The following is a 17856-nucleotide window of genomic DNA, read 5'->3' on the forward strand; positions in this document are numbered from 1 at the left end:
CTACAAAAAAACTGAAAGTAAAATACGAATGATAGAGTCAGAAGCTGTTATAAATGTAGAAGGAAAAGACGCAGTCTATCGTTCTGCCAGCTAAAGAATTACTGCATCAAAACCTAGCTCCTAATATACGATTCCCACTGTCGTTATAAATTTTGCTATCACAAACTACTCCAAACATCTTCTAAACACGTGCACATTGTACCGTACACAGGAAGACTACATACACGATTTTATATGCCTGTGATTTCTGTCTCAATAGACTACCTTAAGAGTGCATGCTACACAACTTATTCGAGATTATTGAATAAACGAAAACGAATGCAACATTGAAGCCGCAGTATACCATATTAGATGTTGCAAAGAAAATTTGACCATTACAGATGAATAAACGGGCGAAGAGAACTGAAGTATAGTAAAAGGGAACTTGAAATGGTTAAATATTTTCAAAAAAAAAGTTTCAGATGTGTTTCTTCTGGTTTTCATTTTGCTTTTATTTCTTTTTTTTCATTTCCGAATTGTAAATACACCTTTTAGTGTAACGGCAGAGCAGTATTTCTGCTTACGGACTTTCGTGCAGTAACTCTGACAGCATTTCAATTAAGATGTTTACGAACAGTTACAGTAACTGAACAGTAAAAAACTGTTTTTTTAAAAGCACATAAATTTTAAAAATTAACCTCTGTAAACCTCTTATAGAATACTAATCGTACTTGTACAAGGTTATAATTTCTTTATATACCTAGAAAGTGACGTGAAATTGTTTCCTTCTTCCCCTTTTGCCAGCGGCAGGGTAAAGATGTAGATGCGTTCGTGTAAACTTTGTGCTGAATGTAACCTTCATTTATAGGCAGTAAATCTAATAAGTCTGATTATTCAAAATTTCGGTAATCGGCCTTTATAATAATTTTAACTGTTAATGGCCATAATTGTTGCTTCCCCATTTTTAACGACTCTGGATTGGTTTTCGTTCCTTTAAGATTTCGTGATAAGCACAAATATAAAAATCTTACCAATTTATATCTCGCGATTCACTTCAACATTACGAGTTTTAGACTTTCTTCCATTTCCTGGTGTATCTGTGTAGTCTACCTTGGCTGAGGATCGCCGACAGTGTGACAATTCCAACAAGGCAAGCGTTTCTACTCTCTGTGCTGTGCTCGTTGTGTCTCCTACTGTTAAGTGACAATGGTTGGTACCTGTTACTCACAAGGGCTGTGGTGACGAAGGCGCTGGCGCTGACGGTGATCATGTCAACGAGTAGCTCTCCCAGTAGTATGGGACCCACCAGCTTACTCAGCTGCTGAACCATCCTGCAAACAGGTAGCACTGTGCTGGTGAGGAGGCAAACAATGACACGTGCACAACAAGTACATATGGCCTCAACCTAACGAACATTTCGTATCAACAGATGACATTGCTATTTTCAGTACAATTGAAGAAGAATTGCAGGATCTGCTGAATGGAATGAACAGTCTAATGAGTACACAATATAGATTGAGACTAAACAGAGGAAAGACACAAGGAATGAGAGGTAGCATAAATGAGAACAGTGAGAAACTTAACATCAGGATTAATGGTCACGAAGTAGGTGGTCTAAAATTGCAAGTCATTTATCGCCATAGATATAACCTTACGAGACGTCGTAGTTCTGGCCAAAGTTTTAGAGCAAAAATTGTTTGCACGCTATAATTTCAAGATATGATACTGAATTGTGTTAGAAAATTGTCGTGAATAAGAACGCTTCAATATGCCGTAAATTACAGATTCAAAAGAACTGCGTTGACACCTGAATGTTTTGATAGTCCAGTAGCAGTCACACCCTGCAACAGCCAATATATGCTCAACAAGATGTCAGTTACTTTTGAACCTAAATTTCAGTTTCGTCTTTGGATTAACCGGTACACTACTGTTGTATCGAACTTCTTATAGTTTGTATGGTTCACTGCAGAAGCCACTTCCAACGGCGTTGGTGTTTTTAACTCACATTAGCCATGTCTTGAGTGATGGAAATCTATAGACCACACTCGTCCCAAATGACAAGCGTTGGTTTTCTATGAACTTGTCAACTGGAACTCTACTACATTAACTAAGGCGACCTTCTTTGCTCTCATTCCATTTTAATGCAGTACATCTATATTCTGCTAGCCACCATAAGGTGTGTGACAGAGAGTACTTCTGGTACCACGAATCATCCTCCTGTCCTTTCCCCCTTCTATTAGCGAATGGTGCGTGGGAAGAACGACAGACGATAAACCCCCGCATGACCTCGATTTCCGTGATTTCACCGTTATCGTTTTGCTACACGTATGTGGGAAGAAACAGAATGTTGCTCGATTCTTCTTGGAACATATGCCTCCGGAATTTCAACAATAAACCTGCCTTGCAAAACCTGCTACAGTAATTCATTAAGCATGTCCATAGCGCTCTCGCGCGTACCAAACGTGTCACTCTTCCTGAGATTTTCTTTGTCTCTTCTATTAATCCAACAAGTTAAGGATCCAGGCTGAATAGTGTTATCCTAGAATCGGCTGAACATATGATTAGGAAGTCACTTGTTGCTTGGAGTGACACCCCCTTAACATTCTTCCATCAATCATGGCCTGGGATATACTCGTCACGTAATTAGTTTTATATTGTTATTCCACTTTAGGTCACAACGACGGTTACTCCAAGGTATTTCACCATCGTTTCAGTTTCCAGCAAGTTCCCGTAAATAACGCAATAGAACTAGAAGGTAGCTCTTCGACTATTTATGCGCAATAAGAAACATTTATTTACGTTGAGAATCAATTGCTAGAATCTGTACCGATCATCGATCATCTACAGGTCATCCTCCATTTAGCCATTGTCTTCTGGCGTTGCAGCCTCTCCATAGACATTGGTCAACTGCTTCATGGAACTTCCTACATTATCCGCTGTCTAACAGTAACAGCCATATAACACTCTCGAAATTACCTTTACTTCTGTTAATTTCATCCAGTTAAGAACAACGAGTTGGCTTCAAGCAAGGAATTTATATAAAAAATGAAGAAATTCCTCCAGCTGTATTTAAGGTGTCGAATTTAATTTGACAACTAGTTTCAACGTTGTAACAACATAATCTTCAGGCCCATACACTTGTTGACGTCAACTACGTGCGGCTGATACTAGAAGTCAGTGGTGAGATACGGACGTGCTCCGTGTGGAAGCTGGTTAGTATCCGTATCTCACCATTGACTTCTAGTACCAGCCGCACGCAGTTGACGTCAACAAGTGTATGGGCCTGAAGATGACGTTGTTACAACGTTGAAACTAGTTGCCAAAATAAAATCGACACCTTAAATACAGCTGGAGGAATTTCTTCATTTTAAACAAAAATTTATGCCAGCTGACGTCTCACTGTCCTCCGTTTCAACTATGGATGTACGAAGATCAAGCAAGGAAGTCCTAAAGCCAGTCCGAAATCTCGTCTGATGCCCCGTAAGATTGCATTCAGTTCATTGCGATACCTGGTATTTTTTCGAGGTCTACTTTCGCAGTAGCTCCTCCTGCTTTGCATGAGAAGACATGATTTCAGTACGATGATGCCCCATCCCACTCCAGTGTGACCGTGAGCAGCTGAACAACATAAAGCTCACATTTCGGATTAGAAGGATAGTCTTGTCCCACGGTCAGCGTGATCACAACAAATGTATGGGTATGTTAAAATAACGCCCCTAATTTGTTTCGTAACGTTTATGCGTCAGATGCTATAGGTGAGAAATCAACAGCGCGAAACCACGTTTCTAAGTACCTCTCAATGTCGATGTGGTAGCGCACACACTCCCTCAGATGTTCCCTCATTCGCTCTTCTGCATCACACATGTTGCACTGTTTGTGATCGCCGGTTGTCTTATCGTACTGCTGGGTGCTGCACAAGTTCCTGGCCATGAGGTTGAGGACGCGAAGGTGGCCAGCCACGTAGATCATGAGAGTGCAGAGCGTGCTGTGTACCGTGATGGAGATAATGTTGCCGTAGAACAGGCCCGTGGACACGACAATGAACACAACCTGGAAACAAAATGATCAACAGTCTCAAGTTGTTTCTAGCATGCAAGATTTAGGGATTCTGTTTGGAAATCAAGAATTTGAGTCTCATGAATGTCTTCGCAGAGCTAGAGTAACACTGGTTGCGTTTTTTGCCTCATAGCAGTTATCGATTTCACCGTCTGCGACTGGTAGCATAATAGGGGCACTGCACTGTTAAGTCACTACTTTTTTCTACAAACGCATAAATAAATTAGTAAACACATAAACAAAGTAGTAATACCTGACATTATCGGAAAATGGAGGAAAGAGATCTTAAGTATTTCATTCAAAATTTTTGTAAGTTTTCTAGCACGTAAAAATACACGATATTAAATCTGGAAACTAGTTTCGGGTGTTCACATAAATAACCTCAAATTAGTCATGTTAAAGACATGGTATTCAACGTACACAGTAAGACTAGACCTCATCGTCTGCACATTTTGGTATTTTCTCATATACGAAACAGCTAAATAAAGTGCTGGCTGTAACAACGAAATAAAAAGACTCTTACTAAAACATGCTTATTAAAATGGCCCTTGAGTTTAACATTTTTACACTACATCGTTACAAAACTCATGTGCAAAACGAAGAGCATGGTCTAGTACCACTCTCGTTCATTTCACTGGTACAGCCAACACATCATTGAAACTGTCTGTTATACACTGAAGACCGAGAGAAACAGGTATATCTGCCTAATATCGCGAAGGGTTCCCGCGAGCACGCAGAAGTGCCGCAACACGACGTGGCATGGACTCGACTAATATCTGGAGTAGTGCTGGAGGGAACTGACAGCATGAATCCTAAACGGCTGTCCATAAATCCGTAAGAGTACGAGGGGATGCAGATCTCTAATGAACAGCACGTTTCAAGGTATCCTAGATATGCTCAATAATGTTCTTGTCCAGGGAGCTTGGTGGCCAGAGGAAGTGTTTAAACTCAGAAGGGTGTTCCCGGAGCCACTCTGTAGCAATTCTGGACGCGGGGGGGAGGGAGGGGGGTACGGCATAGTACTTCAGGAGTCGCCCAAGTCCGTCGGAATGCAGAATGAACATGCAGGTCACCAGATAGGATGCTAACGTACGTGTAACCTGCCAAAATCGTATCTACACCTATCAAGGAACCAATATCACTCTAACTGCACACGCCACACACCATTACAGAGCCCCCACCAGCTTGAACAGTCCCCTGCTGATATTCAGGGCCATAGATTCATGAGGTTGTCCCCATACCCAGACACGTCCATCTGCTCGATACAATTTGAAACGAAACGCGTCCGACCAGGTAAGACGTTTCCAGTCATCAACAGTCTAGTGTCGTTGTTTACGGGCCCAGGCGAGACGTAAAGCTTTGTGTCATGCAGTACACGAGTTTGCTTTGGGCATCGAAAGCCCACACCGATGATGTTTCGTTGAATGGTTCGCTCGCTGACACTTGTTGGTGGCCCAGCATTGATATCTGCAGCGCTTTGCGGAAGGGTTGCACACCTCTCACGTTGAACAATTCTGTTCAGTCGTCATTGGTCCCGTTCTTACAGGGTCATTTTCGGGCTGCAGCGATGTCGGACATTTGCTGTTTTGCCGGATTCTTAATGTTCACGGGACACTCGTGAAATGGTCGTACAGGAAAGCACCCCTTCATCGCTGCCTCGAAGTTGCTGTGTCCCATCGCTCGAGCGCCGACTACAACACCATGTTCAAACTCACTTAAATCTTGATAACTTATCGTTGTAGCTGCAGTAACCGATCTAATAACTGCGGCGTATACTTGTATTATGTAGCCGTTGCTGATCGCAGCGCCTTATTCTGCTTGTTTACGTATCTCTGGATTTGAATACGCATGCCTATACCAGTTTCTTTGGCGCTTCAGTGTTTAAGAATGTACCAAGGTATGGAGACTTCGCGGTCCAGCTTTGCTGTGTACGTTGACACTATGTCCGATCTGAGGATGATTGCGTGCACAACAGAAACTAGGTATAAAATTCAGTGTTGAACATTTTTTGCCATCTAGACAACTAAAAAAACTGTACAAAATTTTTAAAAAATCTTTTGAACTTAAATAAAGTACTTACTCACACATATATATTAACCTTTTATATCTTTGTCTTAGACGTCTTGTCGTGTAATTAAATCGGAAACAGTTCCCAGCCAGACGTATGAATACAGAAAATTGTTTAAAAACATGATGTATGGATACAGGCGAATATTGTGCCCCAATACTAGTGAATTCGTACGAATGTAAAACATTCCATTTAAGATAGAAAAAGTGCTATTTCTATTACAGATTATGACATTACATAAAAAGAAAGAAAAACAAAACTAAGTAAGTCATAATGCAATAAAAAATGTAAAGTTAATGAAAAGTGTTAAATTTAATTGTAATCAAATATGTAATAATGTTAAGAACTGTAACAATTGTTAAATATGAAACGACACATGACCAAGATAGCTAAGCACTGTTTTTCGAAATTATTTGCTGTATGGTGCGGTTTCACTGTACTTCTTTGGACTGTATTGTCGTGGTTTTTACTGTGATATGACTAGCTTACACTGGTATAACCTGGATGAGACACATTCATGACCTATACATCCTGCAACCTCAAGATAAGCATAACTTTATCTAAAAGCCACATATATTTAACAATCTAACAGCTCCATCCTTCGTTGCTTCCTTGTGGGGGCAAAATTCCAGCTTTTGTCCGAAATAAAAAGTAATGTCACATCGTTGACATTGCTTTATGTTAGTTATAGGGGTTGGAATGTTAGAACAGGAATTTATTTCCATCCTCCCCCTTCTATTCCCAGCTGAAGCTCCTCTTCTCCATTGCCACTACACTGGCACTTCATCAATAACACGCTGCCTCAGAAATCGAACTGCCCACTCTACATTTGAGGGTAGAGAATGAATGTTATGTCGGAAAACGTTTTCGTATTAATAATGAGTTCACATCCAAAGTAGACAACTTTGAGTAAACTGTTGGTAGGAAATGAGGGTCCATCATCGTTTGGCGTTTATAACCTACAGTATTTTCTAGTAGATGTAGAACAGTAGTAGAAATGTCTTCTTAGACAGTTATTTGGATTTTTCAAGAGCCAGGCAAGTAAGACACGTAATTGGGGACTCGAACAATTTGATCATACGTGTAATCATCCCCATGACATATGCCAGTCGTATCACAGGGGAAGTGATCTAATTACGATGACGGAAGGCGTTCAGCCCGCACCAGCGCAGTGAAGACATCAAGTCATTTCCACCTCCAGTCCTGCCCTCGTGGCTTCCTAGCAGAATATAGTAGAAGCATGTCAGCGGTGTCCAGATGAAGTCTCGGAACCTTATTCCTCCGTAACTCAGCTAAAGTGGCCGGTTCTCTAGAATATTCTGTTACCAGCTTTTATCCAGTTTTCTCTTTTTCAGTGTAAAACTTACGTGGGACTTTAAGAGCATTATATGTCACTAGAAAGTGTTACTTGATTCGTGTGACACGACAATTATTCAAGTGGGAGGTTTCAGTGGGGTAGCGAGCGGTGTTTGAGTCGCCCACACTTTGCGACAAAGTGGCAGACAGCGGTAGGGATGGGAAAAACAGGCCGGTTAAAACCGATACCGGTATTGCAGTTCTAAATAACCGGTATTTTAGATACTTATTTGGTCTCGGCTATAAAAGGTCTTTCGTATTTTTTGCTAGTGCTAAAAATTTTAGTGTTTAAAAAAGGAGTGATTTTTATTGTACAAATTTGAACTGTTTTGAAATATTGCCTTATTAGTTCATGGTAAAAGCGACCAGTGCTATTTTAATATCAATGCCGACAGAAACGAGCAACTAACGCAAGGAATAAGAACTGGTACAGCACTGTTGAGACAATAACGTCCATGTGGCCATGTGTCGTCATTAAAAGTACGCGGTGTACGTGCACTGTGCAAAACTTGCCCCCACATGGTCTGTACGGTAGTTTCTCGCTTTCGTCGCCGGACATCCGTTGTATTGTAGAACGGCGCCAAGCCAGGTCTGCAAATACTTTTACGAAGCGGCATAGCAATGAAGTAAAATGTTTCATTTTCTTTAAAAGATTAAAGACTTGTCAGCCATTTATGTGAACTAATAAGGAAGGAAAGTATACCAACAATAATAAATTAAAAGCTTAACAATTCATTCCTAGTATACAATGGAAATAGAAAGTAGCTGATCTCGTGCCTGTGACTTTATTAGCATATAACCCTTGAAAACAGACAAATTAACACGAAAAATAAAGTTTTTCAACGTCAGTTTTCACCCTTTATCGCTGACTATTCATAATACCCAAATAGTGGTACGATCCCCGATTACAGCATAATTTTTGAGCAGAGTTTCAAAAAATTCGAATCAGTAGGAGAATTACTGGAAATTTTCGAGAAAACATGAGAACGATGGGTGGACTAAGTTTCCACTTATTATCCTATTTCATTTAGTAGTTTGGTTCCATGTATCTTGAAACTGAGTCAAAGTTTTTCAGTGTTTGTTCGATTTCTGCGTTTGCTACAGGAAATAATAGGAAAAAACCGAGATTGGGTTGTTTCAGAAACCGGTTAGTTCGTGTGGTTTTAACAGTCAGGTTAAACTGTCGTGGAAAATTACCGATATAACGGAAAACCAGTTGTTTCAGCAATAACAGCCATCCCTGGGCGGTGGACGCGCTCCGTCCTGTTGTGTGGCTCTTATGCTACAAAATCTGTAGTTCCTACACTTTTCGACTTGAATGTTCCGTTGAGGTAGTTAACCAGCAATAGATAAATGGATAAAAATATAATGTTCCCCTCAGATTTTTCTATAAGGCGTTGTGCAATGGCTTGTATATGCCTTTAATTATTTTAATAAAGTCTTTACTTGCTTGAAATAGTCTTTTAGTTAATCACCTTCTGGTGTCGATTCGTTTTGAAATGGAACACACACGCGACTGCGGACGTCATTTACAAAATTATGCAGGCTCTGTTTCGGATGTACCAAGAAAATGAAAATGGAACGAAATGGCGTTCAACAGTGAATCGATACCGTTTATGAAAGACAGCTACATTTACATTTGTTCTAAAATTATTGTACTGAACTGGAGGGTAACTTGAAATTAGTAACACGACATACATTTAAATCAGCTCCATTATTATTACAATAACATTAAATACTCACAGAAAGGATCACACCCAAGATACCACAAAAGTTAATCGGCTTCACCATCAGAGTCACAGAGACCTCAACACTGATAATATTACCTGTTTTATAGACAAAAAGCACAGCTCATTTGCCGTGAATTAGTTACAAGTACTTTGCTTTCTATTATCTCTTTGGGTACGTTACATTGTACGTAGTTGTGGCGACCCAGATTTCGCGGATGACCACGGACCGGTGGAAGGGCCACGACCTCCGATCAAAAATTCAAACAGACGGATGTGATGTCATTTCCGCCGTTCGTGCACGATAGCTTCTCACATATTGTTCGCGTTTGCACGCAAACAGTGTAAACCGTAATTGGCACAATGAAGAGCGATACTTCATAGGAAAGAGGGGAACACCCCCATTAATTGTTCTCAGGAATATAAAACGACACAGCGCCGAGAAGGTTTTGCAACCATAAATCAGAAAAAGATAAACAACTTTTTTATTATTTAATGAACAAAGAATATCGAGCGCTCAACTAGTATTTCTCGGAGAGGCCCTTCGACTGATATGTCCGCATGATTTGTGGCATGATTAATTAAGCTGTGAGACACATTTCAAATGGATTTTAATTGAAAATTAATATAAAAACTGACACAAGTACACATCCAGCAAAGCAGTACGCATTGGTGGAGGTGGTTACATACTATCACATTACATTCAACCTTTAGTTCTTAAGATTTATAATTTTTATGATGTGTTTTATTAACTGTTTATGAAATATCTCATATTTGATGGAACGAGCAATTTGAATCGTTTTCAAGCACTGCAACGAAGTTCTGCAATTGTTAAACTGAAGTACTGGAGGAACTATTGCAGATAGAGTTAAATGTGGGATATCAACTTTGACTAAAATTTTAGCGCTCATCTAATGGCGTAATCAGAATCTCAATGTTTTTTATGTATCAAAGTATGTAAATTATGCTGGTGAAACTATGAAACTCGGTAAGTCAAATACAGGTTTAATTTTTCGTAAAGGTGGAACTGAGACTATAAAATGGCAGTGCTCATCTTGCTCGAAGACAGAGTTCGTAACTATTTGATTGTGGTAACGCTAACGTGATTCTGAGCTATGATCCAATCGGGTTTACAAAAAGATTTTGGGAAAGCGTGAACGAGAATTGTTGTAGAGTCACGTAACCGCAGTCAGACGCATCTTTTCTACTTGTTGTAACGATTACTGTACGGAGTCACTAAAATACATTAATGGTATCTCCATATCAAGAGAACTCTGTCGTTTGATACTCGCCTGAGTTCCATGATTGAGCACAGCTCTTTGCCATTTATAATTTTCCAAGGCATTTCGTCCTGAATATTGCTCTGTCGTCCATATCCATACTTTCTCTGGGAATTTCTTATACACCTCTTTTCTTTCGAGACATATCTGTTGCTTTATGTACACCCAGCAAGCTACTGTATGTGCATGGTAGTTGGAACTTTGGACCAGTATTAACAACTTCCTGTCCTGTTCCACGTATGGAGTGAGTGCCTCCATACACTTGCACAGCCTATCTCTAAAACTGGTTCTTTGAATTAGCTCGTAAAAGAGCTAGAACAATGCAACCTTTCATTAAAAATTCGCACGGCATTTCAGTTAATATCTGTTATAATTGTCTGTACGCTCGACAGACCTACTATGATCCCTGCAGTGCGGCTATGAATTATATCCGCGCTGTGTAGCCGCTTGGTCAAGGGCGCCTTGTCACGGTTCGCGCAGCTCTCCCCGTCGGAGGTTCGAGTCCTCCCTCGGGCATGGGTGTGTATGTTGTCCTTAGCGTAAGTTCGTTTCAGTCAGATTAAGAAGTGTGTAAGCCTAGGGACCGCTGACCTCAGCAGTCTGGTCCCATAAGAACTTACCACAAATTTCAAAAAATTATTTCAATGTGTCCTATCACATCTGTTTGATAAGATAATGCGACATGAGAAGGCTATTTAAGTCCGACGAATATAGACGACCGGCCTCGTTGTCTTCGCTATGGATGACACTTCGTCGCTTTACCCTTAAGTGGATTTTAAACTCAAAATAAATAAATAGTTAATAAATTTTCCCCTGATGGCTTTAATCAGGAAGACAAACGGTAACTAGGGTGTATCTATTTGCAAATTACGTTATATAACGAGCCATAACGCAGTATTTAATTTTTTAATAATAAGGTTTATTGTGTTCAAAATATTCATATTAATTCGAATACTGGTAAAATCAACAAATCTGTTAAGTGGTTAAGAAGTAACTTGAGTCCTCAATATAGTGGTTAGTGAACTCCCTATATGAAACTAAATAAATTAAAAGAGCTGGAAAAAGATAGCTGGTGTGCACAGATAGAGGTTGCACGAAGATGAATCGCATACCAATTCACACATAAACAGGGGCAAACCAACAGGCAAAGCTACAACCTGAGTGTCTATTAGCAGAAGAAATAAACTGTCTCCCGAAGCCAAAGTACCTCAAAGTCCAACCTCAATGTACAGAAATAGTCCTATCCCCACTTCACACGAGAAAAGAAAATGTTCTGACGATCTGCTGGCAGAAAATAGAGCCCTGATTACCGCCAAATGATTCTAACAGTGAACTAGTGCGAAATAATTGTTAATCCCACTACTAACGGCCTGAAAAACTTCTACCCTCCAAAACAAGCGTGGATGGAATACCGCTCAAACTCACTTACATGTTGCTCAACCAAATTGGCGAGATGAATGGCAGTACGAGAAACAAAATTTTTTATTGCATGTGTAATTTTATTGTAGTTAATCCTGACGACTGTGCAGCAGTGGCACTGGACACTATGGTATTGATCAAATTGTTTAGCTCAAGGTGTAATTTCATTAATTTTCTATTGCCGTTTTTATTTTCTATGGAGACGCGTGATATACCATTTTATTTGGTGAACTGATTATTTGCAGTGAGAGGACTCACGGCAAACTGAGATTCCGTTCTTCGACGTATACAATGTTGTGGTCGCTACTCTTTCTGAGTGAAGACACTGAGAGCAGCATTAGAATTAAAAAGCGGCAATCGGGTGTCTTGTTCTCGGCACTACAGCTGTACATGGCTCTCCTTGCCAGCCCTGAACGCTATCTGTCTGTGGTGCTTCATAACACGTCTAACGTTGGGGCTCCCGATAAGTAGTAAACGACTCCCTGCCATGTGCCTGGTCGAACCCTGCTAAAGCAGTGGCCACAGATCCACTCACAGGATTAATGGGCGAGGACAGACGGCCAGTCTGCACATTGGCCCTCAGCCTAGAGCGGGGCTAACGCGTTACCACCCGCCACTCACGATGCCGCGAGGGCGGGTGCACCGCACCGGATTACACTAGGAATTATCTTGGCAGCACAGCCCATGGGCAAAACAATCGACGCCTGACGTGTCCGATGCGGCGCGCCACATTCTCCGCCATCGCAACACCCCGAGGCAGCAGCCTGAAGCGGACTGACCGTAGCCAACAGCGCATTCAGCTGTACGCGAACTGCGGCCAGCTCCTCTTGCGGCCCCACACAGGAAGCACACGTCCTAACCATCCTAGCAAGGCTAGAAGAGGAAGTAAACTATAAAAGCAGACAGAATCCCAGATATGTAACATGCTACCCTCCTGATGTGTCCTGAATGAACGATGGTGCGTTAATGAGCTATGTAGCTGGCTGGCTGTTCAGTGAGCAACTAGTGCGCTACAGACTGAATGAATTTACCCTTACAGAAACGTAAGATTAAACCTCTTAAACAGAACACCACGCACGAAATATAATACTAGCAAAAGACAGAAAATGATAAACACACAACTTACTCTATGGATGTATATTACCCGCTACCTGTGGCCTATGTGAAGTATGTATTGTTACTGATTAAGCTTTATACCAATATCTGTAAAATTGTGTATTTCAATGTCATTGATCATAACTACATATTTTTAGCGTAAAGAAATATTAATTACGTCAGTACGAGCTTTTCCCAGAAGGTTTTGGATTGTCCCAGTCAGGCACACAGTTTTAATTTGCCAGGATGTTCCATTAAGTAATTTAATTAGATTCCTGTAGCTATTACTGTATTTAATTTGCACGCTCATCTGCTTCAAGCGTAATACATTATTCATCAGACACTTGTTCAAATGGTTCAAATGGCTCTGAGCACTATCGGACATAACTGCTGAGGTCATCAGTCCCTTAGAACTACTTAAACCTAACTAACCTAAGGACGTCACACACATCCATGCCCGAGGCAGGATTCGAACCTGCGACCGTAGCGGTCTCGCGGTTCCAGACTGTAGTGCCTAGAACCGCTCGGCCAATCCGGCCGGCAACACTTGTCTGGTCTAAGACTCTGTAAATTTCGCAGTTTTAGATTACCTTTTGTATCACAAATTTATCAGGCTACAGTCGATTCTGAACTATGCCCAGTGTACAATTTGTAAAGTGTTACGAAGATGCAAAACCATGTAATATTGTAAATGTTCTACAACAAAATTTTACAAATAAAAATCAATTTTTTTCTTAGCTAGTCTTACAATAATCCACAAATTCGTCTGTTAATAGGAAAGATGCCGTGTTGTAAATGTACCTGGTACGCAGGTGGCTCCGTGAAGGAGAACGGGTACCAGACGACGGTGGGGAAGCCACTCTGGCTGCGACACTCTGTAGTGGAGCAGCTCTGTACTCGCAACATAGGCTGCACTTCCCAGGCCACGTACAAACACAGTCCCATCCACGCTTGCATTAGAGAAATCCAGCGGCCTCTGCGTGCACACTCGCCAAACACGAACGCCTTTTCTCGCTCAAATGTTCTTCCATAGCGCTGAAAAATCGCTTTAATCGCTAACTTAATAGCAACATTTACAATAATTTATACAACTGAAAAAAAAACTAGAGCAGCTGGCATTAAGTGTACATCACAAGCCGTGCAAAGTGCCGTGGGGTTTAAGGCAACGTATTCATGATCTGGTAGTAAGGGGATCAAAACGCAATATGGGAACTTGGAGCTAGGTTTCTGTGTTTTCCCTAAATAGATTAAGACAAGTACGGAGAGTGGCTGATTTTCCTCCCAGCTTTGACCTAACCATCCACCTTTACCCTCCACTGTCGTCGACGGGACGCTAAAAGCTAGTACTAAATGATTAAATAAAATCATCCATCTAAGAAAATCAAAGGGAAAGTGAGATATCTAGCGTCTACAGATTACTTAGCAAACTTTACTTTAGGTCTAGCTCTATTATTTTTACAAAATCGAAAACTGGACTGAGCTACTGCAAGTGCTTTAGAACTAAATGGAGTGCCTCGAAGTTTGTAACACAGAAGTGTATTTGGCTCTTTCATTGCACAATTATACAGCTTTGTGTTACGAATTTTGTGAAACATACTTTCGCTGTTGACTACAAATGAATAAAATGTTTGAACTAAGAGAGTTTCTGGCATATGTCGAGTCTAGGTTATGGTATTTAAGAAGTGCATAACAATACAATTGAGATCAGCTGCTATGTCGCCATGGCATATGGAATGATTCTTTGAGTCACGTGACTAGGAAATCTTCAGAACTTGCAGTGTCTATCACCGTGACGGCCAAGCACGGACCCGACAAGAAGCGCGTTTTCAGTGCAAACTGGTCGCTATTAATCAAGGGTTCCCGACAACTAAACACTACTACATCTCCGAAGTAGTACAAACACCGAACTTTCCGCTTGTCACCTCGTCAGGATGTAGTGTTACCGTCATCTGAGGAAATCAGCGGCCGCCAGACCAAACTACTGCACGCAACGAGTTGCAGGGACCGGGTTCACGACAACCTATCGTTCGTTGTGACAGCACCTGATAAACCAGCCATAGCGCAGCAAACCAGCTTCCTATTCAATGGCGGACAACAGCTATTGGTGAGCCACCACACTTTCTAAAACCCGTAAATATACCTCAGCTCGCCACACGTCACCCATTGTTACGATTACACAATTGCATTGCAGTAGAAGCAGCGACATCCATAAAATATTTGCGAGCATGGTTAAGGAGATGAAACTAATCGCAGGCAAGGTAGATGCCAGACATATTCATTGGAAGAATTGTCAGGAAGTGCAGTCCAGCCATAAAGGAGGCAGTTTACAAGAACCTCATTGGACCAATGATAGAATATTGCTCGTTAGTCTGCGATTCGTATCAGACAGAACAGACTGAGGAAATAGAGAAGAATGAATGAAGAGTATCGCGTTTTGTATCAGGTTCATTTAGTCGGTACGAGACGTTGGGGAGATACTCAGCTAACGTCAGTGGCGCATGCAGAGGAGAGGTGTTCTGCATCACGGTGTGCTTTACTGTTAAAATTCCGAGAGCGTACGTTCCCGGAAAAGTCAAGCAATATATTGCTAATTTCTGTGTGTATCGCGTGAAAAGATCATGAACATAAAGTCGGAGAGATTCGAGCAGGCACTGAAACTTCCCAACAATCACTATCCCCGAAACGTTTACAACTGGAACAGGAAAGGGAGAAGTGACAGTACTACATAAAATACCCACCGCCACACGGCGTAAGGTGACTTGCATAGTATATACGCAGATGTAGATAAAGCAGTCACAAGATCAGCATGGGTTGCAGGAACGCTGCCACTGGATGCTAGGAGCATGGGACTGATAAGCTGCGCTGTACATTGGCGCTTAAAATGACGGGGCAAGAGTTTGTCAAAAACTACCTGGACGAGAGACGTGAGCACGGGATGAAATGAGACGTGACGCAACTGATACGTGCACCATCAACTTCCTCTGGCGAACGATACAGTGACCGACGGAATGATGTACGTCGATTTACGCTCCTGCAGCACTTCAGATGGGATAAGAGAGTGCAACTCTTCATCTTTCTTGGTGACGAAATGGTTTTAGAAACTCTCGATGCAGATAAGAGTGCTTGTGTAATACCTTCCTCCCCTCTCTTGAGAGCCCACTGAATGAAGAGCAAACAATGTCAAATGGTAGGAAAAATTCGTGCAGTTGCAAATTTTTGTACAATGCTAGGAAGGAGTGCCATGAACAGCATGCGAGGTAATTATGTGCTTAGGGAGAGCCGGCTGGAGAAGGGAGGAGGGGCCTAGAGGCTAGACACGTGAGGAAAAGTGGGTCGCTGGATTGTGGTCACCTACTTCCTCCCTTCTTAAGGAATGCGAACAGAAGAGCGAGGAGACGAGTCTCCACTATCTATACCCCACTACGTCACAAGAAGCAACTACAGGATGTTTCACAAAATCAACTCGGCTCTTCCACAGCGTACCTTATTACTCACTGTTGACGCATTGTGCGGATGCGATCGGTGGTATTTATTTTCCACAAAGTGTGTTGACACAACACTGAACACATATACGTGTTACTAAAAATACTACTCAAAGATAAACATTTTGAAAAATTCTCCGTATATCTTTGCGCACTGTTCTACACTGCTAGAGAGGAATCGATTACCAGTCGTCCTGTATGGTATTTGTAGCGTTCTTCAGTGAAATCTAGTGGCTAGCGTTGCTGCCTCTGGATCCCGGGATCCCAGGTTCGATTCCCGGCCGGGTTGGGGATTTTCTCTGCCCAGGGACTCGGTGTTTGTGTTGTCCTCATCATTTCATCATAATCATCATTCCTGACAGTGGCTAGATTGGACTGCGAAAGAAATTGGTATGTGTAAAAATTGTGACTTTGTTTGGGCGCTGTTGACCGCGCAATTGAGCACCCCACAAACCAAACATCATCATCATCATCATCTTCCGCGATAGGCGACTTTCCCCATGGGTGCTGCTTTCTTTTCATTTTACAGATAGACTGTACTTCCCCACCATTTCATGTCTAGTACTCATAGGTGAGTAGACAAAATAACATTACAGAGACGATCTTTATGTAGTGGAATTATTTTCAGTTTATTAACTGAGTACTTATTTGCAGTTGTTATGTGACCTTTTATGTAAAATACGTTTGTATAAACAATAGTTAAGAAGTGCTTATTTTGTAAGTGTGACGTAGTCGATGACCCGTGTAGTATTGGTGGGAAAGGAATTGGATTGGTAGATACGGTACCCTGCTGCTGTCAGTTTTTGACAGTGTATTGCATAACTTTCATACTATTTGTAATCACTTTGTGATGAATTAATGAATGACTAGAAAGTTACTCCACCTGTCTAAATATTACTGTTACTGGAGACAGCATCGGTTTCTTCTAGTCTGAAATAGCTTGTATTTGCAGAATGGGCTGTATCGTATGAAGCCACAGCATATCTCACAATACAGGTATCAATATGTCTGACGAAATAGGATTGATGATGTTCAAGTCTAGAACGGTGATCTTCTATAATGCATTGCTTGCGTTACACGAAGTATGTGAAGTTCCATAACTACTTCCGTTGCAGAAGGAGCCATCATATTCCACTGTGCCTCTTCAGATGTGAGAAGAGCTGAGGCTGGAGTGATGCATTTGATATCCCTCATGGTATGAGAAATATTCCAGCTACTGATAGTGGGAGTAATAGACAGCTGATAGAACTGGCTTGCTTTTAACATAGTAGCTTACTTAACAATTGCAATGCAAATAAGTACTCACTTAATAAAATGAAAAAAACTTTATTATATGAACACGAACCCACTGAAGATATTTGGACTGCTCACGTAAGACAACTCTACGGCAAATG

The 17856-nt window shown here is 41.3% G+C and overlaps 1 protein-coding gene across 1 annotated transcript in view; it reads right to left on the reverse strand.

Moving 5' to 3' along the window:
• The window catches only part of LOC124613760 (odorant receptor 13a-like), a 64444-nt gene that overhangs the window by 25945 nt on the left and 20643 nt on the right, over window positions 1-17856 (reverse strand). Inside the window, exons 3-5 of the mRNA XM_047142477.1 lie at window positions 13782-14015; window positions 3773-4029; window positions 1208-1310 (exon numbers count right to left, since the gene is read on the reverse strand). Coding sequence (XP_046998433.1) covers window positions 1208-1310; window positions 3773-4029; window positions 13782-14015 — 594 coding nt within the window. The remainder of the gene's footprint in view (window positions 1-1207; window positions 1311-3772; window positions 4030-13781; window positions 14016-17856) is intronic.

This window comes from Schistocerca americana, chromosome 4, assembly GCF_021461395.2.
Source record: "Schistocerca americana isolate TAMUIC-IGC-003095 chromosome 4, iqSchAmer2.1, whole genome shotgun sequence".
Lineage (NCBI taxonomy): Eukaryota > Metazoa > Arthropoda > Insecta > Orthoptera > Acrididae > Schistocerca > Schistocerca americana.